Below are 26,278 nucleotides of genomic sequence, written 5' to 3'. Positions count from 1 at the left end.
ATTCACTTGCTTGATCCCCAACTTGATCCACTTGTTTTGATATCTTATTTTTGTATTAAGGTTTTATTTTTAGTTAACGAATGCGAATTGACCAATCAGGTCGTGAATAAAATGACTGACCCTTTGCACTGTAGGTACAACTATTTTTGTAAATGTCGAGCCCCATGCGCCATAATGATATTATGACGCACCTGTAGCCGAAAAGTTCATTGAGCATTGCATTTAGTTCTCTATTAGTTTTTCGATAATCATAAAAATAAAAGATTCGAGAATAAACAGATGCAAAAACTTTATTCTAAATAAATAATAATTTTCTTAAACTTAATAAAGAAGAAAGATTAATGTGAGAATTGGCAGTTCTTTTAGTTCCTGGACAAAGAAAAACCATTCTATATCAAATCAATTATTCGCTTTTTATTGAAATATTCTGAAAAAAAAAATCCTAAATGAACCAATATAGAGTTCTTATTGGATGCATATAAGAAATCGCATTATAGCTTTAGGAGGAAGTCTAATTGGGGCCAAAAAAGTCCCGTCTCGAGAAATTGATGGGGAATCTTTTTGACCCCATTTAGGGGGAAAAAAGTATATTTTGTAGAGGCGCGTAGTTCGATTAAGGACAAAAAACAATTGAAGCCCCTCTTATGCAAAGACGTAATTCTATTGCACGAGACAGCGAATGCGATGTAAATAGGACAGCAAAAATACTGAGGCTCGTGGACTCTAATTCCGCAACACGTGTTGTCAACTGGAATTTTCTTGCATAGAGAAAATCAGCTGGAGAATGCCAACAGATGCCCAAAAAATTGTATATCCACCATACCACGTCACAGAACCCCGTGGTTTTGGAGTAAATCGTTAAAAACACGATGAAACTTGTCTCCTCATGCCGGCAGACAGTGGGATTGGGGGCGCCACCAGGGGAAGGGGGCTCGACATTAGTGTGTATTGTGTGGATTTCCAATGAACTGCGCTTCTGTGTATCGTAAAATCCCAACACAGGCGTGAAATTCCCCAAACGCGCGGGCTTTTCACATGAAAACAAAGCCGATGTAACGCGAATAGTGTATCTTCGGGACTATTCGAGTTGGATTTTGTGGTGGGGGTAGCCAAGGGTATATAAGCACTTGGTATGATACAGCACCAAACACATTGTGAAATTCTATCAAGAAGTAAAGAAGTCAAGTGAATTTGAAGAGCATTCAACAGAGGAATTTCATCTGAATTGCATAAGACGGTGTAAACACAAGTGATACAGCAGAATAACTAAGCAGCATACATTTTGGATTTATCAGTGAATACACTAAATACCACACCTCCCTGGGGGACAAAGCTGAAGAAATTCAGTGCAATTGTAAGAGTGAAAGTCACTAAACTGGCACCACATTCGGAATATATTTCCCTAAATTTGAGGCGAGACTCCAAAGACGAGATGGTACTTGAAGAGAAAACGTTTGAAAGTGTTGAGCAAATGGCACGAAAACCAACAAATCTCGGACGGACAGTCCGAAATGTCCTGCTAAGGGCACAAACAGACAAGAGGACAATTGTGGGTGTTGCTGCAGCAGTAAAGACACTCTCATCTGCCCCGGAGGATGCCCTCTTCTGTTTCCTGGCACCACCATCACAAGGTGATAGTGCTACACATATGCAGGAAGTCCTGCTACAGGCTTTCTGCTTTGAGAATGACATCTACATCATCAAAGTGGACAGCAGTGAGAAATTGAGTCGTATCCTTGGGGCACACACTCTGGAATCCTGTGCTCTCGTTCAAAAAGCCTGGACCGTGGATCAAACTGAAGAACTTCTCACAGCTGCTGAGGAAGACCTCGTGGATCACTGTGAAGCCTTCTGGGATGCACCAAATCAACCAGTCGTGCGTCTTCCTGAACTGTGAATTCCATCCGACAAAATGGGATGGAATCCCAGTTGGTGCTACACATCTGAAATTTGACATGGACCTAGAGTGGGTAAACCCACCTTTTTCCTGATCAACAAAACGCATCTCATTGTTTGCGTGGAAAGTGTCCATAATATTTTGGAACATTTTTATATTTTACATCTTCAATACGTAGCCATGGATGTCATCATTCAGATCGACTACAACTTGAAGAAGAAAAGCAAACAAATTAATTTGGTGCAAGAAACTACCAAAAGGATTTATTTTCCACAAAAACACATTTTTCCCACATATTTTTGGCTAATTATGTGGAACGCTATTATGGGGCGCTATAGATTATGTAAAATATTAATTAATCTTGAAACAATACTAAGAACTAGATATAAGTTGGAATTTGAGCACAGCAAAGTGCATCAACCTCATGATAAAAAAATTGTTACAACTATTGAAGTTAGGGCGATTAAAGAGAAGAAAATTGAATAAATAAAATATGAATTGTAAATGAATATAAAAACTATCTTTTCATTTCTCAGAACAAATGGGTTTGGATTTTTAATTTGTGGTCTTTCCCCGTTGTTTATTTTGCTGATTTTATCTACTGCGGGAAAATTGCATACCTATATTTACAGCCTGAATTTCCCAGATGCATTCATAGTGCACTTAATTCCCCACGACACTTGTTGGAATGTGACTGCTGCATTGTTTTTTCACGATAAAAATAACGTTGGATTTTTCTGATCCCACGCCATTACTTATCACAATAACTTTCTCAAACTCATCAGTCTTGGCATCTCGCTAATCTTTGGCATTTTTAAAGTACTTTCGACTATACTGTATGTCCCTTGGAACGTGTTTTTGGTCGCTAATTTCTGATAACGGGGCTAATTTGAGATTTTAACACCTTCAATAAATAGCGATATGTGTGCCATTTCTTATTTATATGGCTCTTGGATTCTCTCTTTTTTGTTCACACACGATGAATCATTGAATTTTTACATATCGCACCACCACACCGCGCATAAATCTCTTGTAAATTCCTTGTCTTTTTTGAAATACACTGTGTGATAGAGAAATGGAAAAAATAGCAAAAAACGAATTATAAAAGTTTTAAAAAGCTCTAACGAAATTCTAGCTTTCAAATAAAAGAAATAATTTAATTATTCAGAATATTTTTAAGTAAATTAATGTATTTTTCAATGTAAAATTGAAAGTATTTGTCTTTTATTTTATTTCAAGAAAGATTTTTTTAAAAATTAAAAAATCAAGTGTTTATCTCTCCTCTTTTTTGTTAAATACAAAAAAATCAAAGAATAAATCGATAAAAATGGATTTTTCATAAAAATCAAAGAATAACTTTTTGGCGCTCAAAATCATTAGTAAAAGTGAGGTTATTTGCTTAATATTGGGGCGTCCAATAACGCTCTTCAACGTTCTGAGAGTTTGCAGTTTACATCTTGGACACAGCGATTTCGGGCTGTGTGGATGTCGAAATGACGTCCGGCCCTGAAGTTTTTAAAAAGAAGAAGAAGAAGGACAGCGATTTCTTTCTTGAAGAAGAAGAAGAAGAAGCAGGACAACCTCGTTGTAGCGTGGCACTCGGTTCCTCCAGAAAAATCACCTTCAAAAATGTCTTGTGCGTTTGTTGCTGAGAACGTGTGGTACGACAAGGCCCAGTACAATGATGCCGAAAGGAAATTCTACGAGAGTACGGCAAAGGTAAGGTCCTTTTTGCACTTTTTTTCTGTTGCGTTGAAGGGGGTGACAGATTATTGACGATTGCGGGAGGATTTTGCGCTTTTGAGTTCCGTAAATTGCAAGAGAGTTTTTATTGTATCTATAATAATATCCTTGGACGCTGCTCCTCTAACTAAAGAATTGCTCCTTTGTAACTGAAGACACTAATAAGGGGGCAGAGGCTACGTCACCTGAAATAGTACAGGGTCCAACCACCAAGTCGAAGAAGAATAAGAAAGTCCGCAAGGAGGCTAAGGATGCAGAGATAGCTGAGAGTCTCTCAGAATGCCCTCACATGTCATTATCGTGCACCACTGCTAAGAACAAGAAGGACAAGCAGCCAAAGAGTCGCGATGAAGGTGCCGGTGTGCCCTTGGAATGTCCGGTACTGGCTAAAATACCGGAACCTGGGGAAAATGGGAAGAAGAAGAGGGGCTCCAAGGCAAAATCCAATGAGAATTCTGTGTCTGAAGTGACTGAAGGGGGAAATGCGACGACAAAGAAGTCCAAATCAAAGCGACGCAAGGAGAAGAAGGCTCAAGAGGAAGCTGAAGATACATCTGAAGGAGTAGAAACCACCTCAGAGCACTCCACAAATATCTATACAAAAGATAAGATTTCTCCTCCTGAAGCACAAAGTGCCAACAACCCTAAAACCACTCCAAAGGCACGAAATGTTGCTGAGAAAAAGCATAAGGATGCACGTGGATCTGCAGAAGCTACTGGTGGAACACAGAAGGGCTCAAAGGATGACGATGAGAAGGTTGGAGAAGACGCTTATGGATGTTCTTTTCCATTCCTCCTTATATTTTTATTTACCAATTTTGATTTTTCTTTGCTCACCTCATTAATCCATCTGCATGTTCATAAAAAGCTCATCCTTTGAGTTCTTTTTTTTAAATTTTTTTTTGTATTCCTGATTGCTGATTTTATGATCCTAATGTAAAATTTAACTAACACACCACTAAATTCTTCTCCCCTAATTTAGAGTGGTACTGGATTATCTCTGGTGTCGGAAATAGCAAAAGCTCGCCAGCATATTAAAAAATCTCTAGAACGCGTAAGTAGTGTCTTGAGAACCTTTCAAAAGAGATAGAAATTATAGAATGATGTAGCTTTTAAGTTTAGACTGGGATATCTTCCCATGAGGTTTATCTGACTGAGAGAACATTCTTTCAAAATGTATTTTCCAGATGGACGGAATTGCTGCTCTAGCTTCGACACCCGGAACAGAGCTGTTTGAGCGTCTTTCTCTCCTTGAAAGTGAGAACAAGAAGCTCACATCAGGTAGGTTTCGATAAGAAATAGGATTCAATGACCTTAAAGCGAAAAAAATATGAAAATTATTATTTTTTTCATTTAAAATTATAGTTGTGGCTGGGATGGAAAAGCTCGTGATTAGTCTGCAGGAACGAGTGAGTGCTTTGGAGAGTGGTGCAGGAGGAGCAGCAAAATCTGCCACTCCTGCTAAACCCCAAGCACCAGCCCCAAAGGTGGTGGAAGATGACGACGACGGTGTGGATCTCTTTGGATCGGATTCCGATGAAGATGAGGCAGCAAATACTGTTAAGGAGGCACGATTGGCCGAATACAATGCAAGAAAGTCCAAGAAACCCGCACTGATTGCCAAGTCAAACATCATCTTGGACATCAAGCCGTGGGACGATGAGACCGATATGAAAGCCATGGAGGCGGAAGTGAGGAAAATTGAAATGGACGGCCTCCTCTGGGGTGCCTCCAAGCTAGTGCCACTCGCCTATGGGATTCACAAGCTACAGATATCCTGTGTTGTTGAGGACGACAAGGTATCCATTGACCTTCTAACTGAGGAGATTGAGAAGAATGATGAACTCGTACAGAGTGTGGATATTGCTGCATTCAACAAAATCTAAAGAAAAATCAACAACATGGAAATCATTCCTCAAGCTTACATGAAAAAAAAAGTGCTCCTACGGCAAATTAATAAATCTCCATTTCAGTGGACCCCCCTCCCCTAATCGAAAAAAATAAGAATAATCAGTCCTAATGAATTTAGTCTCACTTTTCTCTTTATCTTAAAAAAAAAAACATAAGAGTGTTTAATCGATATTAGTACTGTAAAACATTCAAACATGTGGAATATTAAACTTATTGAAATGGATAAAAAATGAATTTTTTAATTAATTTAATTTTATTTTAAAAATCGTTCTTTCCCCTATTTTTATTAGACTGTCTCACAACATCTCCTCGTTTGCCTGTGGTGCAGGTCAATTTGGGACCATCATTCTGTGTCAACTTTTTATTGCTAAAATTTGTGATTTTTATTTTATTAAAAAATCATAAAAATTACTTGCTAAAAAAACATTTAATGATGTCTACGCATAAAACTGAGTAAGATAGGCAAAAGGAACTTAAAGAAAAACTCATATTAAGGCTTTTTCATCACTACAGGGTGAAAATCATGCCCAGGGCGATTGTCTGTGAGGATACCAATCTTCGTGGGGACATAACAATATCCGGAGGCTGTGTCATTCACCCTAGTGCTACCATAGTCGCTGAATCTGGCCCCATAATCATCGGGGAAAATTGCATTATTGAGGAATATGTTACAATTATCCATCGCGTACCACGGGAACAGATGACATCCGGCGACCGCGCCCCTGTTCTCGTCATTGGGGCCAACAATGTCTTCGAGGTGGGATGCCATGTGGAGGCGTTCAAGATTGGCGAAAGGAATGTCTTTGAGTGCCGCTCCAGAGTGTCGGCGAATGTAAAAGTTTCCAATGGATGCGTCATCGGTGCCGGATGTCATCTCAGTGGTGCTCAGGAGTTGCCGGAAAATACTGTGATAACCGGAAAGAATTGCCTACAACGCGAAGCTCTCGAGAAGCAATCCTCGCAAACACTACAGCTGGATTTTCTGCGGAAAGTCCTTCCAAACTACCACCACATCCGGAAGGCGACTTTCGACCCTAAGAAAATTCGGGCGCAAGTGTGAATTCCGCAATCTCCTGAATCCTTCTAATAATATTTATATGTTTTAATTTACAAACTATCTCTATTTATTGTTCTTTCAAGACGATAAAAATTCCGTCATAAATTTTTTTAATACATTGACTTGGTTTCTTTTTTTTTAATTTTAATTTTAATTATAAAAAAACGTCTAGTTTACATACGTTGGCATTTTTTTTTTAATTTCATAAATGCTCATTTTTTTTGTCTTTGTTGTTACAACATGGAAGGACATTTTTATCCCTTTTAAAGGTCAAATAGGGATATAAAGGAGGAAGTATATAGGAATGATGATAATAATGTGATGCATTAGCCTTTTGATTTGAGTTTTTTTTACATTCCCATCGTAATTGGGCCGGAAAGGGTTAACCAATTGGAAGAACAATTCCGTGCAATAAATAAAAGAATCTCATTTTTCAGTCTTTTAAGAAGAAAACTTCTTAACGATTTTTCTTTTCAACAGAGCATTTTGTTAGAACGATTTAATTTGATGCTAAACGCTACGTCTACTGTAAATGCTTAAGTACATAATTTCTCATTTATGCTCATTAAATTGGGACTCGAAGAAGAATTTATAAAGTTTAATGCAAAAAGTTAATTACAATTTTGCCACCAAGAGAGAAAATACTGCGGAAAGTCTTAAATTTTTGTCTTATCGCTTATCAATAGTAATTTAGCGAGTACCCTGTTATGTAAGGTACAACACATAATAGTTTTTCACATAGTCTCTGGTTTGTTCTTGGCATTGTGGCAATGCAAAGAAAACCAATTGTAAATAATTTCAACAGAGAGGCCCAATTGCACTGGGAGGAATGTTAATGGTTTTATACGAATGAAAGTTTTGTGGTTGAAGAGTTCGGAAGGAATTTTCACATCAAGGAGCAGGAGGAAGGGGATATTTTATCACAGCACAGAGAATGTGATGTTTTTTCTTTCTTTTTAAATTTAAATATATCTTTGAAGTCAGCACAAGAGCACCCATTTTGCCAGAGAAAATTTATCCCTGAAGATTCTTCCAACATCAGGCTTCAGTGTTCAGTGGGTGATGTCCCAGAGTTGTGATTCACTGTCGGGCTCACACGGAGCCACGTATACGTAGTCCATCTCTTTGAGATCACGCATATCGAGACAGAGATTCAATTTTACATACCTGAGTTGCTTGGCTGCCGTAAGTTCCCATCGATTGTTTACGGAATTGTATTTGTTGCAGCTGGACATTATTACAAACATCCTTGTGGATTTACTATAAGAAAAAAAGAGGCAAAAAGAGAAAATTCCATTATTGTCCCTTGACTGATAAATCTGACGGTAATCTACCTCTCCTGGACAGAAGCACATGCTTCCTCAATACGAAGAACACCATCGCGGGTGAGGGAGAAGAATTGCGAATGTGTCACATGCGGCCCATGGCATCCGTAGATACCAACGTTGAAGGGACTCTCGCGATCCTGCTGCAAATCATCGAGGCACATGTTTGAGGTCAGTGACTTGACACGTCCGTACGCCTGAACACCCTTTGTTGGTATAAACTTTTCCGGGAAGACATTTTTCAGGTACCAATCGAAACTCTTGCATCGCATCTTATCTCGCAGGATTTTTCTGTGTGTCACATCTCCCACTTCCGGATTATTCTGCGGAAATTTTGTTTACTAATATTTTTTTTCTCTAATAAATATTAAAGATTACAAAATATTTAATTAATCAAAACTTCCGCACGTTAAAAATCAATATTTTAGTTGCATGAAATAGACCAAAGAAATGGATTTCTATTAAATCAAATTAATTTCATTTGCTTGTTCCCCTGAGAAATATTATACATTGAGCAAATTGAAATTAATATTTGTGAAATTGCTTAAAGTTGAAGTCGTTAAAAATATATATCTTTTGTCGGTGTGGAATTCTATTTGCAATTTCAGTTAAATCAACAATCAGAAGGCAACAACTGTATTTGCGCGAAAGCTAAAAAGCCAACACACATTATGCTTTAGCGATCGCAATCATGAGCCATTATCAGGGAATGATGTTGTTTGACTGATTCATTTGCAACTTTTTCGAATTTTTTTCTTCTCAACTTGCTGACTCGTCTTTTGTGCTCACCTTGAGATCTGGTCGGTTCATGTAAAACAGATTGATGTATTCATCCATCCAGACAAGCGCCATCCTAACGGTGTTGATGCCATGAGTGTCTCGATTGTCTGGGAATCTAACCACGAAGATAAAGTTTTGTTTAGAAATCTTTTTTTCACGTTTCAAAAAATCACATTGAAATCTTACGAGTACGGATGAAAATCTCTGAAGATGTGTCCCACGCGGGAGCATGGGATCGTCTCAATTGTCCCACCGCATTGCCATACTCTGAATGAAATCTCCAGATTCTCACCACCCCAACCGTCCATTTGCTCGTCGTAGCTGCCAATTTCCCAGAAATATTCGCGATTGATTGCAAAGAGGCCCCCGGCCATTGTGGGACTGTACGTGGGGCAAACATCAACATCCTTCTCGGGGCATTCTCGTTTTTGGCGCTCACGCTCACGCCCCGAGATGTCGATCCAGTCGAAATGCCCACTCCATGAGAATCCACCCACCTGGAAGGTGCTATACCCATTGCTGCTGTAGTGGAAGTCCTTTGCATCGATAACATCAATTATTGGCACCAGCACACTCGTCCGGGATTCCTTTATACGCGCCAATAGGGGCTCCAACCACTTTTCCACGCACTCACAGTGCGCATCCAGAAACACCAACACCTCGCCACGTGCCACACGCGCTCCCGCTAATCTGGCACGGATGAGACCCAATCTGCGGATACAAGTCATTTATCAATTCGTGGGAAAAATCTCATTCATCTCTCTTAACATTTTCTCAAGGGAAAAAGTGAATATGTACATAAAATGCACTACAATTGCGAAATTTCTTTAGATTTAAAACAAAGATTTATTGCAGCTAGTCGATCACTCCCCATATGATAGAGAAAAAAATAGTTTCTTGAACTAATGAAAGCAATTTGACCTTTTGTATTTTGACATAGATTACGAGGAAATTATATAGATTTGTGTACAGAAGGAAAATCTTTCTTCATTTGAGCGAGAAAAGTCATTGAAGAAAAATTCTTCTTTCACCAGCTATTTAATAAAAACTCCCATTGAGGGTAATTGTATTCATTCTTCCGTGAATGGCGTAATGTGGTGTCTGTGTGCATAAATGATTTGCAAAGAAAATGTCATACAATTAAACATCTCATGTTACTTAATTGCCATTTAATTGAAAGCATTTTCTGATGCCGCGTTAAAGTGCAAAAAAATACTCCCACCCACATATGGCTAATAAATCATAATCTCTTCAATTTGTATCTCAGTGCTGAATCTCTCCTTCCTCAAGTGCCCTGATATCGATTGATGGGAAAATGAAAAGGCAAGATTTTCTGCCTCTTCTTGTTACGGGGATAGAATTTCACGAGGAAATTGTCGTCTGTATGATGGAGAAAAAAATATTCCATCGAGTGCAGCGAAGAGAACGAAGAGTAGGAGCCGTGTAACGTGCGGAAAGAAGTGAGATTAATGAAATTATGAAATCACATTTTCAAGAATCGATAAGATTTGTAACTGTTTTATATGACTCTTTTTCTTTTTCTCTGCATCCAACGTAAAAATTTCTGCTTGAGTCACTTTCTTTTGTAAGGAAATCACAGCGCTATGGAGGAGACTGACACAGAAACTCGAATTTTTCTTCCTCATCTTGTTCTCCAAAAAATTACATCGCGCATAATTGCATGAAGAAAGTAGCAAAGAAATAAAAATTTTAAATGAAACACATTAGATACAATTAGTTTGCCTTCTTATTTTTAACTCTTCACCATCGCTGCCGATGCCATCATTAGCACATCCAAAAAGAAGCCGTAAACTATTTCACTTTTTTCTTATTTTTCACCGCAATCTCACGCGAATGGAGGAGAGAGAAAAAAATCTTTCTCCAAGACGAGCCAACAAACCAGAGACGATTCAATTACAAGCTCACTCTTCTGTTTTGTCTCAAAATCAACTCAATGCTTGTGAGAATTTTTTTGCTTCTTCTTAAAAAATAAGCCAAAGTATGATGTGTGTATGCAAATTGAGGAACTTTCTGCCATGGGGCAGAACAAGAGTAACGAGACGTGTCGCAGAATGGGGAGATAATACTTTTGAACAGAGTGTGGTGTATATAATTTGGAAATTGGAACCCGTTCTGCGACTTCTTAAAGGCGAAAAAGCCGATAAACTGGGTTGATTTGAGTGTGGACACGTAAGAAAAAAAGTACACACCTTTCCACGAGGTTCACCTTTTGCTTTGCGATTCACACAATAAAAATCATTGTCGTTAACCAACTTCTTATAGCAGGCTCGCGGGTCATCCCGCTTCTCTAAATCTCTCAGCTCTTTTTATCATCACATTTTGCTCTTTCACAAGAAATATCACAAGAGATCCTACAAAAAAAAAATAATCAAGAATTCATAATGAATTGATTTTCTTGTATCATAAGTTATGTGTTGTACGTTAATGTGATTAGAGCTGTGATTAGATATAAGAAAAACATTGATAAAAGATAAATGTGGAGGTTTATTTCTTGTGACTATATGACAAACATCATGGCACATTTTTATTTAAATTTATATAGCAATTTGCAATACACGTGTGGGTGGTGAGGTGCAAGAGGTATTTATTGACAAACTTGCAACACCACAGACTTGACTAATATACAGATTAAGATATAAACCTTATTAAGGTCATAAGTAGATGTTTATTCTTCGTGCGTGGAAAGAGGTCTACGAGACTTCTTTCTTTGATTAAATTTCTTTAAAAGTTTTCTTTTTGCAAGAAATTAATCTTAAACTTAATCAACTTTAAGCTTAATTTTAACCTGAGATGAAATTTTAAAGAAACAGCAATATCTTTAATCTATAAATCTGAAAAAAGTTTGCAACTCTGTAGTGTAGTCTCACCTGCTTGTTAGCCGGATGAGCCGAACATTCTTGGGAAATCGTGTCTCGATGTAGTAATCGAGCTTGTCCTTGAGTTCAACATTCACACTGGCATCATCCACGAGGATGATCTCCTTGAGAATGCGTGGATCTCCCGTATTCAGGACACTGTGCACCGTTCTCACGAGCACGGAGTAGGGTTCATTGTAAAAAATAATAATGACACTGGCCGTGGGTAGATTGTCCAGGTCATAGTGCATACTCCTACAGAGGGGATTTCTAGCATCAGGCACAGTACGGTTGTAGCTCAGGTGTTCACTGAGTTCCTCATTGAGAGCTATTCTCTTGTGATCCTCCTCACCCTTCCGCTTGGCAGCACCCACGAGGGTGACTGGTTTCCCGCGATCACCCAGGCCACGTTCCTGCTTCAGCAAATCAGCTCGGATTAGCTTCTCCAGCGGATTCAGGCTGTTCACTTCATTGAGATCCACGAGATTACTCTCTGGGCTGGCGTTGAGGTGTTCAGTGCTGAATTTGATGAATTTAAAGTAGAAAATAAAGCTCACGACAACAATAGCCAGGAGGAGTAGCTTCTGATACAGCGACCGTCCAAAAGGTGAACCACGTATTCGCATTGTTATTGGTGAATTTGGTTGTTGTGCACGCCAATTTCCACTTGACGGATTTCCACTCACTCACGCATACACCCCACTCACGCGGGTCCCACGTGCACGAAGGAATGATTGAGATGGGTGTTTTAGCAGAAAAGAAAACCACATTAACTCAAAAGATGGATTAAATTTGCCGATTGGAAGCGCAAGACGTGTTGTTTTTTACATGGCACAATGGGAACTGATGATGATGACGGTTGCCACAGACTGGCTTGTCAGAGCCCCCCTCCCCAGCCACATTGACTTGTCCAATATTTAGAAGAAAGAGATTTTTTTCAGAAAAAACTCCTGATCTTTATGGGACAGCCTAATATTAACAGGGGCGGCTTGAAAAACCTTTCTTTCAAGAAAATTCAAAAAAATATTAGTTAAATAAAAGATTTTTTTTTAAAATACTTTAAATTCATTATTAAAATTTAATCAATTTTTTTTAATTAATTTGAGACTTTTGTGGTTTTCGCGCCAAAATGAAAAGTTTAAAAAACTCGCGAAATTTTTTGGCGCTTTTGATTGAGGAGGAAATGAAATGGAAATATGTCTATGTCTCGTTCTCACGTAAGGTTTTTCGCAATTGTCTTTTTTTTTTTAACAGAATTTCGTTATTCAAACTATGTTTTAAGAAACATTTTTCAAGTTTCAGGGGGCGAATAAGTAAGCATAAAATAAGCAATGTTTCTTTGTATTGTAGTTGTACGGAAAAATTTAAAAAAAATATATTTTTTCGGGAAAAACTCATTATTGGGGCTCCAAAAGTTGTTGGGAATGTTTAGGGGGGCTCCAGAAAGCTTCAGTAAAAGTTTGGGCGCGAAATTCGCTGGATTTTTTCCACTTTTTGCACAACACTTTTTGGCGCGGATTTTGAGCGCCAAATTTTAAAAAAAGCACAAAATTAACTGAATAATGATAATTTTCAATTACAATTTGATAATAAATTTATTTACTCTGGTACAAAATAATGCTTTGGGGTTGTTTTTAATCTTCAATCAATAGGAATTTATCACTCAATTTGAAAAATTGGATTCATCATGTAGCAGCAGTTACAACTTCACACATGTGTGAAATCATACAATTCGTTCTTATCCCAAACATTTTTCTTATGGCGGCGCGAAGGGTGTGTGGAATTTTCTTAGCTGAAAATAAGATAAATTCCACAAGAAATGCCTTTGCATCTCCAACAAACACTACAAGCAGATCAATTACAAATTGCTTACAATTTAACAAAAGTGGAAAAGTGATGAAGCAGGGAGAAAAAGTCACACATATGCTAAATTGTTTCTCAACGACTGCGGATGCTTTTTGATCTAAGCACAAGCAATTAATAATTATTAATGAGGTGGAAATTATGACAATTCCCTCAAAAGTGGAAGATTTGCGAATTAAGCGGATGAGGCGGATCTCACATTAATTTCTTTTTATTCGCGCCACAATTCTCATCGTTGCGCATTTTTCTGGTGAGACCATCCAGTAGCAACAAACTTTTCAACAAGAATTTATGGTGAAGATTCTTGCATAGAAAATGTGTGAAAGAAAGTAATTCGTTTTTTTCTCATGACTTTCTTTTGTGTAAATAATAAAATTAGTAATTCTGTACTCCATAGTAGGACGACTTATGATTGTTCTTCTTCCTGTATTTTATGGAAATAATAATCGAGAAATGCTTTCAACCGCAAAAGGAGCATGAAAATTGCACACCACTTTGAAAATGATGAATTGATGGAAACATGAAATTCAAATGAATTTTCCACATAGGACGACATAGAGAGAAAGTGTGTAATGTTTAATTGAATTCTCATGTCCTCGAAAACGTGCCAATTATTTCTCTCGCTCCTTTCTATATCGCTCTGTCATATTGTACCTCAAAAAGGGGACAGAGGAGAAAATTGAAGCAAATAGCTCGTAAATAGACCAACAATCCCATTGAATATTCCAATAAAATTTCCCCCTTTCATATTTCCACACTTTCCTTACTTCCAAGATATCTCAGACATATTTTAATCCTTTTATTTTCATTCTGAATGCTTTTTACATTTTATGCAGATTTTTTTTTAAATGATGTTATTGGAAAATTTTAAGGGTGAGTTTCTGGTGTTAATTTTCCGCTACAATATTTGTCTTCATGTAAATAAATAATTTGTGATTTATCCTTTTGGGATATCTTGACTTTTCACGACGATATATGCAAACAGTTTTTCTCCCGAGGGATTCAGCTTTCCCCAGACGATTTTTTTGTATAAGGAAGAGCAAAGCTGAGAGTAAAGAGATGCCAGACTTTTAATCTCTGATCTTGTTTTTCAAATAAATCTATCACACTCATGGAATGTGATGAAATTTCTCGCCAAAAGTCAAGCACTTTGAATTCCTCGACAATGTTCTTTTTATATCTCTATTTGATGAAGAAAAGGGTGTTATATTGTAATTTTGGGAAATGCAATTACAAAGCCAATTTATTCACAATTGAAATTCATTTATTTGATTAAGCATTTAGCATTGAGTATACTGGCACAAATTCAATTGTTTTTTACTCTAAAACGCTCAAATTAAATTAAAGGTATTACATAGATAGTCTAGTTCGCCTTAGAGGACATTAATTTATTTGATTATTTGTGAGGTGATCGTATGGATTCAATATGAAAATTTTTCATTTGTGAGAATGTCATTAAATTTAACCCTTTTTATGTGTAACTCACCACAAAACCACGAATAGGGTTGATGGAGAGATTTGAAGCCTACAATTAGCATGAATTTTGTATTAAATAGCAACCTTTAATCATACAATTTTAAATGCCTTACCCACGCCACTTCCACCCAATATATACTTTCATATTATTCACTGAAACAGGACATTTGAGCTAATTGGTGTGGCGAGCGGTCATTAGTTCGATTTAACATAATTATCGATTACCGTATTTGCTGTTTGTGTCTATCATCATCAATGGGTTTCACACACATCCTGAATATTTTACCGCGGGAAATGTGAAATATGCCTCATAGGAGAAAAGGGGTATCAAGAAAGCCCCCCGTGGTGGCTCTTTTCACGAAGACACTGTGCAGCACATCTTTCGTCTCCCTTGTGAAAATTAATTGACAAAATAATTTCAAATTAATTAAATTGTTCAATTATGAGGCACGAAAATGAGCCACAATCACCAAGTATTTTAATTTGTTCGTAAAAGAGGCGTGTAAAATGCATCTAATTTTACATCAACTTTATGTACAGCTTACACATCATTTCTCCACACTTTGTCTTTATGCTTTTGCGTGCCAAGACACATAGCGGGGTACCAATGGGGGTAAAGATTACTTCAGATAATTACAGAATTTTTTTTATAATTTTTAAATTATATTTCTTCTTAAAGATTAATATCTTTTTGATCATTTATAATGGTCTATTTAATAAAAGTGAATTAGCCGCTAGGTGGCTCTGTAGCCTACATAGCCCTCTGGTGAGGAAAAAAAAACATTTACGCAATCCTTTTTCATAACTTTTATTAGTAAATTAATAGATCATTCGCAGGAAAAGGGCATTCATGTTTAGTAATGAGCATCCCTTTTCTGTACTACGCGTCGTTTAACTTAATTAATTGCACTCAGCACAAAAATAAAGAGGTGATTTTACTCTCATTATACTCAAAAAGACGACACAGAAATTAAAGGATTTACACTAGATGTATTTGCCATTGCAAATAGAATGTAAATTGATTTTTGGCAGACAACATATGTACAACGCAAATTTCCACACTCATAATCCTCATAAATACATACTTATTAGACAAATTAATTACTTTAGTCCCCATGCTCTAATAAATAATTCATAAATTAGAGACCAAAAATTGCGGTAATTAGGGGATTTTTTGAGTTCGTAAATCATGAATGAAATCAAACAAGTTTGAGTCGTAATATCCAATAAATGTTTGTTGGATTATTGGAAAAAAAGTTACATACACGAAAAGCATAAGGAAAATATATAAATAAAATCGCTTCATTTGGAAGTAAACGGAGTTGATAATTGAGGAACCATTTTCGTATTTTCCTTACAAATGTTTTTCTCCTTCCAGACATTCGTTTTTTTTCTTCATCTACCTTCAGCAAAGCATTTTGTCTCCATTGGAGTTGTGTGTATTATATTCTTCTTCTTCTCAATTTTCTCTCTTCGCTGTCTTCATCATCTTATAATAGGGCTGTATGTTGTATAAATTATCGCCTTGTGTACATTTGAGAGAGTAGGATATATAGTGAAAATTATACAATGGTTAAGAGAAACAAGGGAAACACAAGAAACTCCCATTGGTCGGTCCAATTGGGAAAATCTCACCAATCGTCGTGTGGCGAGGCGAGGCATGAGCAATTTGTATTGCGCACAGAGTTCATGTACGCTACAAATTCGACTTGAGAACAAGATATCTTGCCATTTGGGAATCATACTAAATTAGATGGCTCAAAGGGGTCAGTCAATTTTAATGAAAAATGCATTATAGATTGCTAAACACATAATTAAATTTCAGAAATATCAGGGTTTTGTTGAAAAACTAAGTTCAGTTTCACTTTACACCTAAGCTCCGCCTTTAAATTGAACAAAATATATTTAAGGTGGTGTAAAAAATAATAATTAAAAATTAAATGTAAAGTAACAGAAGGTGTAACAGCTACATAAAATACTAAAAATCTAAATTTGAAAATTTTCCAAAATTATAAAAAAAAGTTTTTCATTTAAAATCGGATTTTGTGAAAGCATATTCCGAGATTAATCCTTCTTGATCTTAGGACAAAGTATCTAGAATTGTATGGATTTAAACAATTAAACAATCGGTTCAATTTGAATTTCATTAAAAAATTCATGTAATGTCGGTAAAAAAAATGAAAATTAAAGAAAGAAAATATTTAACAATAAATTCTGGCTATTAATTTGTCTATGATTAGCCCCTAATTTTATTAACTGCGCAATCAATTTTATAATTTTCTCATTAAAATCATACACACACTTTCATTAATTTTATTACCAATGTATTTAATCTTTAGATAATTTTTGTGGAAATATATTTCCGGGAAAAAGGATCGAAATGCATTTCAATAAATCAAAATAGGATAAATGCGAGGACATTTTATCTCGATTTAATAATAATGGGGGTAATAAATTGCATGTGATTGCTGATTGCCAAACCACGAGACTCAAATTAAATAGCAATTTCCTGAAAAATTTACCCACATAGATGATATTGTAGTCACACTCATAAAATTGCACTCCTTTTCAATGTCACACTCTCTCATATATCCTCCCGAATTTCCCGTCATCGTGGTGTGAGAGGAGTCCCATGAGTGGGATGTTTGGAAAAACTCAAAAAAATGTACATATTCTATGAAAATTGGTCTCGTGAGTGAGAATAAGAGAAGTGATGCCAATATTCCTTGTCTAGCATGGTAAAGGAGCAAGAAGCAAAATAGTCAACATTTATGTTCGCCTCTGAGGAAGCCATCGAGGCACGAGAGAATCAGTTTCAATTCAGCGGTGGTCTGTGACACACGTCTAGTCGATTCAATTGATAAATCCGTCGGATATTTTTATTGATGGGTGGAAAAAGCTAAATAAGTGTTTAGTGTTCGTGATCCCTCTGAAAGAAACAATTTTTTCCTGATTAGAAAAAATGTGAAATTTCGGATTTTCTAAAAGCTACATTGAAGTTTAATTTGTGGTGCATCACGGACGAGATTAGGAAAAAACTTATCAATCATGGAAGAGTTACCGTCGGCTGTTGAAAGTCCCCCTGGAGAAACAAAAATCTCCCGGATACCCAAACCTTTCTCCATAGAGAGCCTCATTGCAACAACACCATCATCCTTTTCAACATATCCCGATACATCCTTTGACTCTCATCCCAATCATCTAACACCTCTACATCCACCTGCAACGCTCCCACTACCTAATTTTCCCCTCTATACACATCCTTGGCTTGGCTACCTAACCCAGCACTTCCTGGACGGATCAACGGATAATCCGGCATCGCGAGAAAAATTGTCTGAAATGTTTCTCGATCCGCGGTATGCTCTACTCAATGCTACAGCATCGGATCGGGAAAAATTGGCGCAGTATTTTGTGAATAATATCAATAAAGCATCCCCATCGATCCTCGAATCAGGGGGTAGAATGTCGGATTTTATCATAACAGACTACCCACCCTTTCCGCCTGGTGAGAATGCTGCAAAATTTCCCGACGACCGTCGTGTGGCTATGCAAGGTTTTCCCACGAAGATTGAGGAACACGAAAAGGCAGGGGTTGATGTTGAAAGTACGGATTCCTGCAGCGATTTAAGCATGACCATGTCACCAGATGGAAGTCACAAAAACCGAGGTATACATAAATAGCATAATTAATCATTATTTAGATTGAGAGAATTATCCAAAAGAATAATGCTTTGGTCAATTTTGTGAAATATTCCTTTCGGCAATTTCAGAAAAATTGCTTATTGAAGGAAAATTCAATTTATGATCATTATCAAAGTTATTCGGGGAAAGGGGTAGAACAGATACGTCTTTTTTACAAGATAAATTGTTCTTACTATTTACTTTCAAATAAATCCTTCTTCCCGCCATTTTACACATGTAATAATCCTCTAAAGAGATCTATAAATTATTCAATTTAAAACCCATTAATTGTGCGTGAGAATAGAACATGTAATTTCCCATAGATATTCCTCTTCCTTCCGTTCGAGAAAGAATTTCTTGCCTTGTCATCGAACTCTCTCCTCTTTCAATCAAAGATTCTCTGCACATCTTTTGGATGAACACCTGTACAAAATTACGAGCCCTATTGGTTATTCATCGTAAATCAATTACACATAACTTAATCGGCCCCCAAAAGGGTCCCTGTGAAAGCCCTTAAGTAGCACTATCCAAGGCTATCTCATCATCGAGAAGTGCATAATAAAATTTTCGGCGGCTCAACATAAGTCACCATAGTTGTAATTGCGGTGAGAGTTCTTCACACCCTCACTCTCATATACCTCATAGAAACATCATGCCTTACTCACTTCATTAAGAGACATCCGGAATCAAGGCACGAAATGACAAAATTCTATCAATGCCTAATAGAAAAATTCTTTTCACTGCTTCTTCCGTCCTTTTGATTTTTGGCGCTCATGTAGGAAAACACGAGGGTCGAAGAAATTAAAGAATTTCAAACATCTCATAGATTTAGATTGAGATATTTCACGCAACACCGCTGCGTGTGTATGTTACTTATAAGAATTGAAACTACATTTTACTATTTTTCTGTTTTGGCTTCTAGGGCAAATTGTTGTAATAAAAAGAAGAATAATTAGCTTAAAGCACAAAAGGAGTCTATTCATTTTTATTCTTATAGAAACCAGGTTTTTAAAGATTAAGGCAAATATTTTTTTTACAGACAAAACAACATTCAAGAGAAGGAAAACTTCGTATTAATTAGTTGGTATTTCATATAAATGCTATTTTCCTTAAGGATCTGCTTAGAAAACTTGAGAAAGACTTTCCCCAAAATATAGATTAGTGCCGCATTTTTACCTAATTTTTGATTTTAGTGTACAAAAAATTTTGGGCTAGTTTTAATCAAGAAAAAATGAAGTCAATAAAGAAGATGTAGTTTAAGTTTTTTTGGCAAATCTTTCATTTTTCATTTCATTTTATTCACTTAGAATTTGCAATTTACATCATAATTGTTTAATATAATCTTTCCTGATTTTTCTCGCTAATTCTACTAGAAAGAGTAGAAGAAGAACTAAGAAATATTTTTAAGAAAATTGCATAATTTTAATTAATTTGAATTAAATAATTCAAAATGCGTTAAATGGAATAAATCATAAACCACACCGCAGCAGCTAAATTCCATTTAAATGCCTCTTGAGACCGTATCACACCCTCGAAAGCGTGTCATGGCAGTTTTGACGGAGAATTTGTTGCATTTTGATAGTCGGAGTGAGAGATTTTTTTTTCAAACCCCAGGAGAATTTCCACACAGAACAAAACATTTCTTTTTTTACAATCCCCTTTCTTTCGTTGTCCCTAATTTCTCTCATAGACAATACCAATTTTGACTGCGTTGACTCCTCGAGAGTGGCAATGTGAATAGGAGAATCATTGCACATTTCTGCGCGGATCACTTTTGAATGATTTCTCACAGAGCTAAAAGGGATCAGGGTGTTTTTGTGGTGTGATACTTTTGAATGAATCTGCACATTTCAGGACCTTCTACCAACAAAACGTGCCACAGGCCATTTCGTTTATTTCTCAACCCTCTTTATAGAGCGGTAAAAATGGGATTACATGAATATTTAAAGAATTAAGTGTGAGGAGAAAGCATGAATTAAACTATTAGATTTTTTTGGGTCCCTTCTTTTAGAGAAAAAAAATTGTCAGGATGCAAAAACAGCCACCAACTGTCTGGCAAGGGATTAAAATTCATTTACTTGCATAAATTGTTTTCTCAAATATTGTAATACATAGTCTGTGAGGGCGGGAAAATCTCCCAAATATATACCGCAATATGCGAACAACATGAATCATTTTGCTTTTTCTCCCAATGGGTTTGTAAAAAAGAAAATTTTTCTGACGCCCTCCAGCAGAGTGAGCATTTTATCAATTCAACGGCATCATATGCCATCCTACCCCCGTTGTTGTCTTCTTATGTTGCCCCACACCGCCACACACAATTTCAATGTGATTGAGTGACTTTTATGCAAAATACGCGCGGCAAAAATTGCAAGAGACCCATTGAATGTTCTGCTGACATCAATTGACTTGAGCAATTAGATTTAAATGCAATACACGTGAAATGCATATCAATTTCCCTCTTTTCTGAGTAAACGCGAAGGAAAAAAAAGTAAAATTTATTAGAGAAAATAAATTGACACTCAACAATCAATCTCCATTCTTATTTGCAGATCTATGTCCGTCCGATTCCGAATGCTCAGACGATGGAAATGTCAATTTAAGTGGATCTTCTGGTCACCATTCCACAAATGCAGATGGTGGAAAACAATCAGCGTCTGGGAATGCATCAAAATCACGCCGAAGACGGACAGCATTCACATCGGAGCAGTTGTTAGAGTTAGAACGTGAATTTCATGCCAAAAAGTACCTTAGTCTTACGGAGAGGAGTCAAATTGCAACAACACTCAAATTGAGTGAAGTTCAGGTGCGTTTGAATAAATTTATTTCTAATTAGGCATGAATTTGCTATGCATTGGTGAAAGAATCAGAGAAAATTTCAATCTTAGCTTAATTTTGCAAGGCAATGAAGACGCCTAGTACTGCGCAGCATTGTTAGTTCTTGAATGAAAAGTGGAGACGCCTGGTGTTTATTTATCGTCTCCATTTATTCAATTTAGGATTCTTTCTAATACAAAATATATCATTTACTTCAATGGAAAAATTAAAAATAAATGTTTTTATTTCAGGTAAAAATTTGGTTTCAAAATCGACGAGCAAAGTGGAAAAGGGTAAAAGCTGGACTCACATCGCATGGACTCAATCGCGGATCATCGGGAAGTACTTCAGGTTCCGCGAATAAAATTGTCGTTCCCATTCCCGTCCACGTGAATCGTTTTGCTGTTCGATCGCAGCATCAGCATATGGAGAAAATGGGTCTCAGTGGACCAAAGCCGGATTTGAGGAAAAATCCCTCAATTGATGTGAGTGGTTTTGAGCGTTTTAACATGGAGATGGGGATGAAACAGAAAAATTTCTAATAATCCCCCACAAAAAACTGAGCAAATAACAATTAATTGTAAAAATGAAAACCAACTAAACTAATTTTTAGTTAAAAAAATATTTTATCTTGTCAAGGAAAAAAAAGTGTACAGAAGTGTATAGAAAGTTTATTTGCACAATAAAAATAACGATTTTTTCTAATCTTGCATAGATTTTTCTTTTCAAATGAATTTACTGGGGAATCGTCATGTCCGGGAGAAATAAGAGCAATTTTACAGAAGTGAGAAAATCACACTCAACAGAACATATCCACTTAAAGTCAATGTACCGCAACAAATTTCCCAATTTCACGCGCCAAATTTGCTTGTGCCTCACAGCTTTTTTGTCCTCTTGGGGTTCTAAGGATTTTTGTCACACATATTTGTCGTCCTTATGCTACCAAAAATTCTTTGTCCTCTCTTTCACTCTCCAGGTGTCTCACGCCACATTAAATCACCCAACAAAAATCCCTTTTTGACTCTCAACTCCACCTCTTCATCATTACAGCTATGATATTCGATTAACAAACAATAAAGAACTTTATACTTTTCCCCTCTTTGGTTTTAGGGACTTGAATCATCTTTATACCTATACCCCGATGAATGAATTAACCAATTTAGACAATCATCCCCCGTTCGGGGATTAACTAGCAATTTTGGGATAACTTTTTAATCAATTGAGTGTGTGCTATATGTGCATTTTGATTTTCTCGTCCTCTTTGTCCTCTATAAAGTGAAGGATGTATAAAAAGGATAATTTTCCCTCGTTTGAGAAGCGGCACAAATTGCTGAATCCCTCGTGTCATTTTATAAAACTAAATGTTCACTGACACGCCTCCCAGTTACCATACAATTTTGGCTGTACATGACGACAGTATATGTATGCGAAATTTTATTCCCTAACCCCCAGTTTTATATTTCTTTTATGCTCATATTGCTCATATTGAAGTTGAGCATTTGCTTACCCCTTAGTTATTGGAACAACAAGAATATTTTACTAAATTATTTGATATCGATTAAAGGTCTTGTTCATTATGAAATCCAATAGTTTGTACGTATTTTAAACCTTTGCTTTCATATAATAAAATTTAAATCTTGAATAGTTAACATGCTAAATATTTGTCTTTTACAACCTCATCAGTCATCATTAATTATCACAAAATCGAGAGAATGAATTTAAATATTTCCTTAGGGAGCTGATTTCTTCAGGGTTGAAATTTCATTGTTATTTGCCCTCGGTTGGAAGAAAACATTTTACTATTGCGATAAATCATCATTGAGGAAAGCAGGAGAAATGGGTGGAGTTTCTATCTCATTCGAAAAGGATGAATTATGGATTTTTGCGTGATGATGAAGGACAAAAGATTTCTTGGTCCAGAAGGAAAATACAAAAAATCAATGTCGCATTTCAATTTAGTCCGATATGATATGACCTCATTTTAAGGAAAAAAATTAAATTTTTGAAGAACCCTGTAAAATATTTCCAGAATATCAACAAAAGAATTATAGAAAAGAGAAGAAAGTTGAATTCTTAATAAATTCATTTTAAATTAATTAAGCAAAGTTAATCATCATGACCATATTTTACTCAAACTCTTTCCCACCTGCTCGGAGAAAGATTCTATCTCCATGCGCTATTAGATACAGATGATGTTTATAATTCCGCAGCTTGACCACCTGAATCATTATGCTTACACCTCTTCTCCAATTCCAAACGGTTAATGATTACATATTAATAATTTTTTAGGAATATTTGCAAAGGCAAAATTTAGATCTTCTGTAAAAAAATAAAGCTTATAGCAGCGATTTTTAAAATTCAATTAAAGAAAAGTTAAATGGAGGTGTTCATTGTATGTAATTTTTCTCCAAGTCATCTTCATCAAATAAACTTTTTGTTTAATTTCTTCGTGACAAAATCAAGAGATTAAAGGTAAGAATTATTATTTATGATGAGAAGTAAATTAAATTTAGATCTTAGAAAGAATTAGAGAAGAAACAAATAGAAGAAGAGATTTTCATTCATAAACCTCTATTGTTGTCTTCAGAGGTGCTTCTTTTGAATCTCGTCCTCATACCTACATACGTAAAATTACCAATTCCATTCACACCCCACACAAAATTGATTTGTTAAGTGGCGATAGCGACGAAGACGCTATTAGTTGGATGAATAGTGTCAAAAGTGCCGAAATTAATATTACATTTATCAGATCAGCAGTTTCAACCTCTTATTTGTGCCTTCTTGTGCACGTTGCCCAAGAGGAAATGTCCTACGTTTGAACACGCGAAAATAACTCCTTTTTCCCGGCACTCGTGCCGACGAAATTATGGCAAAAAATGAATTCTCAGAAAAATGTTAAAATTTGTCTTTAACTCAAAATTCCCTTCTACATTGACAATTCATCTCACATGCTATATTTTAATTCTTCTCGCATGAATAATGTTCTTGTCAAAAAATATGATATTCTTCACAAATTCACGGCAAGAATTGAATATTTTCCTTAATGAGAATCTTTGAATGGGCACCATACAATGCATCGCACTATTCAAGCAAATAAACCGTTTGAATGGTTCTTTATAGATAAAAATTCATTGAGCCATTAGAATTGCTTTCAAATATCACTAATAGATCATTGTCTGGTGCGCTTTCGTTTCAATTACAATAACAGCCAATTATCATAAAAGTCATCATAAGAATTAATATTGGACTATAAGATTTTGTCGGTGTTGCTTTATTTTGAATCTTAATTTCAATTTTTGAAAGGATTTAAAATAAAATTAGACAAAGATAAATCAGTATTACATATTTATGCACTCTAATTTGATTGTTGTGCTACAATTTATTTGAAGAGGCGGAACCGCAATTTTCATGCCAGCTCTCCCACATCATCCGTATCGAAGCTGTACTGTACGTAACGCATCCGGCAAAGTCAAGAGGGAGCGAGTCAAAAAAAATCAACCCTCCGCTATATTTTGAGAGCATATTAGTTATTCATAATTGTATCAATGACACAGAGAGGGTGAGACTTTTATGAGAGTTGATTGATCGACTAAATGAGGAAAAGAGCATCGATGAGTGACAAACAAAAGGGTTTTCTGCACACTTTCCGCGTACGGACAAAAGGAAATTCAGCGGTAATTTCGTCATAGCGATTCTTCCATCATTTCTGTTACAAGCATCCCTGACACTCCTCTTGACAATTTTTCCCAATCTCAACGGCCTGTGAATAAATTTGTCCATGGCAATTTGCTGAGACGGACAAAAGGGGAAAGAATGAACGGAGAGAGAAAAAAAATGTACAATATCCTAAAAATGTGCTGATTTCGATAACATTGAGAATTTTTCCCTTCCTGGACGCTTTTTTATGGTCGCCCTTTGACCGCCCACCGACAAGGACACTTCAATATTGTTTCAACATCATCATGAAGAATTGCAAATTGTTCCAGCCTGACTTGACGATTTAGTGGTACAGTTTGGGTTTTTTTTCTTACAGCTATTGAATTTATTTTAATTTAATTTTCTAAGTCTTCTTAACTTTAATCAATTGCTTAGATTGCTTATTGAATCCTTTGAGCATCATTGAAAGCTTTGTCTTATGTAATGACTACGAATGGGCATCCTCAAATCTCTCACCGGGTCAGAAGAAACGTAAAAATGTATTGTTGCAGTCCTTAAAGGGTTAAAGAATGAGTTTTCCTTAATATTTGAATGCCCAAAAAGTCTGCTTATTTTCTTTTAATATTAGTTTGCCTTCAAGTCTTTAAATATGGAAAGTTAGGAGTTTCCAAATGCATGGCCAACATAAGAATCACATTTACAACAAACTTATCTATCCCTTTATATGATTTTTTACATCGTTCTCTTTTACTTTGACCAGAATTTTCCTTACAGTGTGGTACCTCCTACTTTTCCACAAGGGCTGGAATTGATGAAAATGACACTCTGGTGTGTGAAAGAAAAGTTAACTTTTTGAGATTTTCAATAAAGTCTCTTCATTTTTTTTCAAGAGAATTTAAAAGATATTTTTCTTCTATAGAAATTATAAAACCAAATTTTTATCACAATTTGAAGAAAGAACACATTTTGCATGATTTCCATAAGGAAGCATACATAAGAAGCATAAGAAATTTCCATCTACAAAAGCAACATCATCATCATTAATCTGGAGTGCAAGAAAAAATCTACTTACGAGGAAATTATGCAAATGCGAGGAGTGAAGTATTATTTATAAAATTTCATGGGACATTTCCGTCGCTACTGAAAGCTTTCCCACCCACAAACCTCCCATGCAAATGTTCACATCCTGCATACA

The 26,278-nt window shown here is 36.1% G+C and overlaps 5 protein-coding genes across 5 annotated transcripts; 4 read left to right on the top strand and 1 right to left on the bottom strand.

Annotated features, from left to right (window-relative positions):
• The first annotated feature begins 551 nt into the window (after positions 1-551).
• Positions 552-2,414, top strand: LOC129792772 (growth arrest and DNA damage-inducible protein GADD45 alpha). Its single transcript, XM_055832126.1, has one exon. The coding sequence runs from the start codon at positions 1,433-1,435 to the stop codon at positions 1,895-1,897; it is 465 nt and encodes a 154-aa protein (XP_055688101.1). The 5' UTR covers positions 552-1,432; the 3' UTR covers positions 1,898-2,414.
• Positions 2,415-3,356: 942 nt separating this feature from the next.
• On the top strand, positions 3,357-5,781 carry LOC129792771 (probable elongation factor 1-delta). Its single transcript, XM_055832123.1, has 4 exons — positions 3,357-3,616; positions 4,623-4,694; positions 4,828-4,921; positions 5,006-5,781. The coding sequence occupies exons 1-4, from the start codon at positions 3,527-3,529 to the stop codon at positions 5,524-5,526; spliced, it is 777 nt and encodes a 258-aa protein (XP_055688098.1). The 5' UTR covers positions 3,357-3,526; the 3' UTR covers positions 5,527-5,781.
• A 107-nt stretch (positions 5,782-5,888) lies between these two features.
• Positions 5,889-7,594, top strand: LOC129792770 (dynactin subunit 6). The gene is made up of 2 exons (XM_055832122.1): positions 5,889-6,004; positions 6,065-7,594. Exons 1-2 carry the CDS (start codon positions 5,982-5,984, stop codon positions 6,609-6,611), a joined length of 570 nt encoding a protein of 189 aa, XP_055688097.1. The 5' UTR covers positions 5,889-5,981; the 3' UTR covers positions 6,612-7,594.
• On the bottom strand, positions 6,652-12,469 carry LOC129792769 (polypeptide N-acetylgalactosaminyltransferase 1). Its single transcript, XM_055832121.1, has 5 exons — positions 11,602-12,469; positions 8,900-9,424; positions 8,723-8,828; positions 7,943-8,256; positions 6,652-7,868 (listed from the first exon to the last, which is right to left on the bottom strand). Exons 1-5 carry the CDS (start codon positions 12,213-12,215, stop codon positions 7,661-7,663), a joined length of 1,767 nt encoding a protein of 588 aa, XP_055688096.1. The 5' UTR covers positions 12,216-12,469; the 3' UTR covers positions 6,652-7,660.
• Positions 12,470-17,739: 5,270 nt separating this feature from the next.
• On the top strand, positions 17,740-22,131 carry LOC129792767 (homeobox protein unplugged). Its single transcript, XM_055832120.1, has 3 exons — positions 17,740-18,595; positions 21,162-21,415; positions 21,678-22,131. The coding sequence occupies exons 1-3, from the start codon at positions 17,977-17,979 to the stop codon at positions 21,966-21,968; spliced, it is 1,164 nt and encodes a 387-aa protein (XP_055688095.1). The 5' UTR covers positions 17,740-17,976; the 3' UTR covers positions 21,969-22,131.
• Positions 22,132-26,278: the final 4,147 nt, after the last annotated feature.

The sequence above is a fragment of the Lutzomyia longipalpis genome, chromosome 3 (assembly GCF_024334085.1).
Source record: "Lutzomyia longipalpis isolate SR_M1_2022 chromosome 3, ASM2433408v1".
Classification (NCBI taxonomy): Eukaryota; Metazoa; Arthropoda; class Insecta; order Diptera; family Psychodidae; genus Lutzomyia; species Lutzomyia longipalpis.
This window is presented reverse-complemented; position numbering and strand designations above follow the sequence as displayed.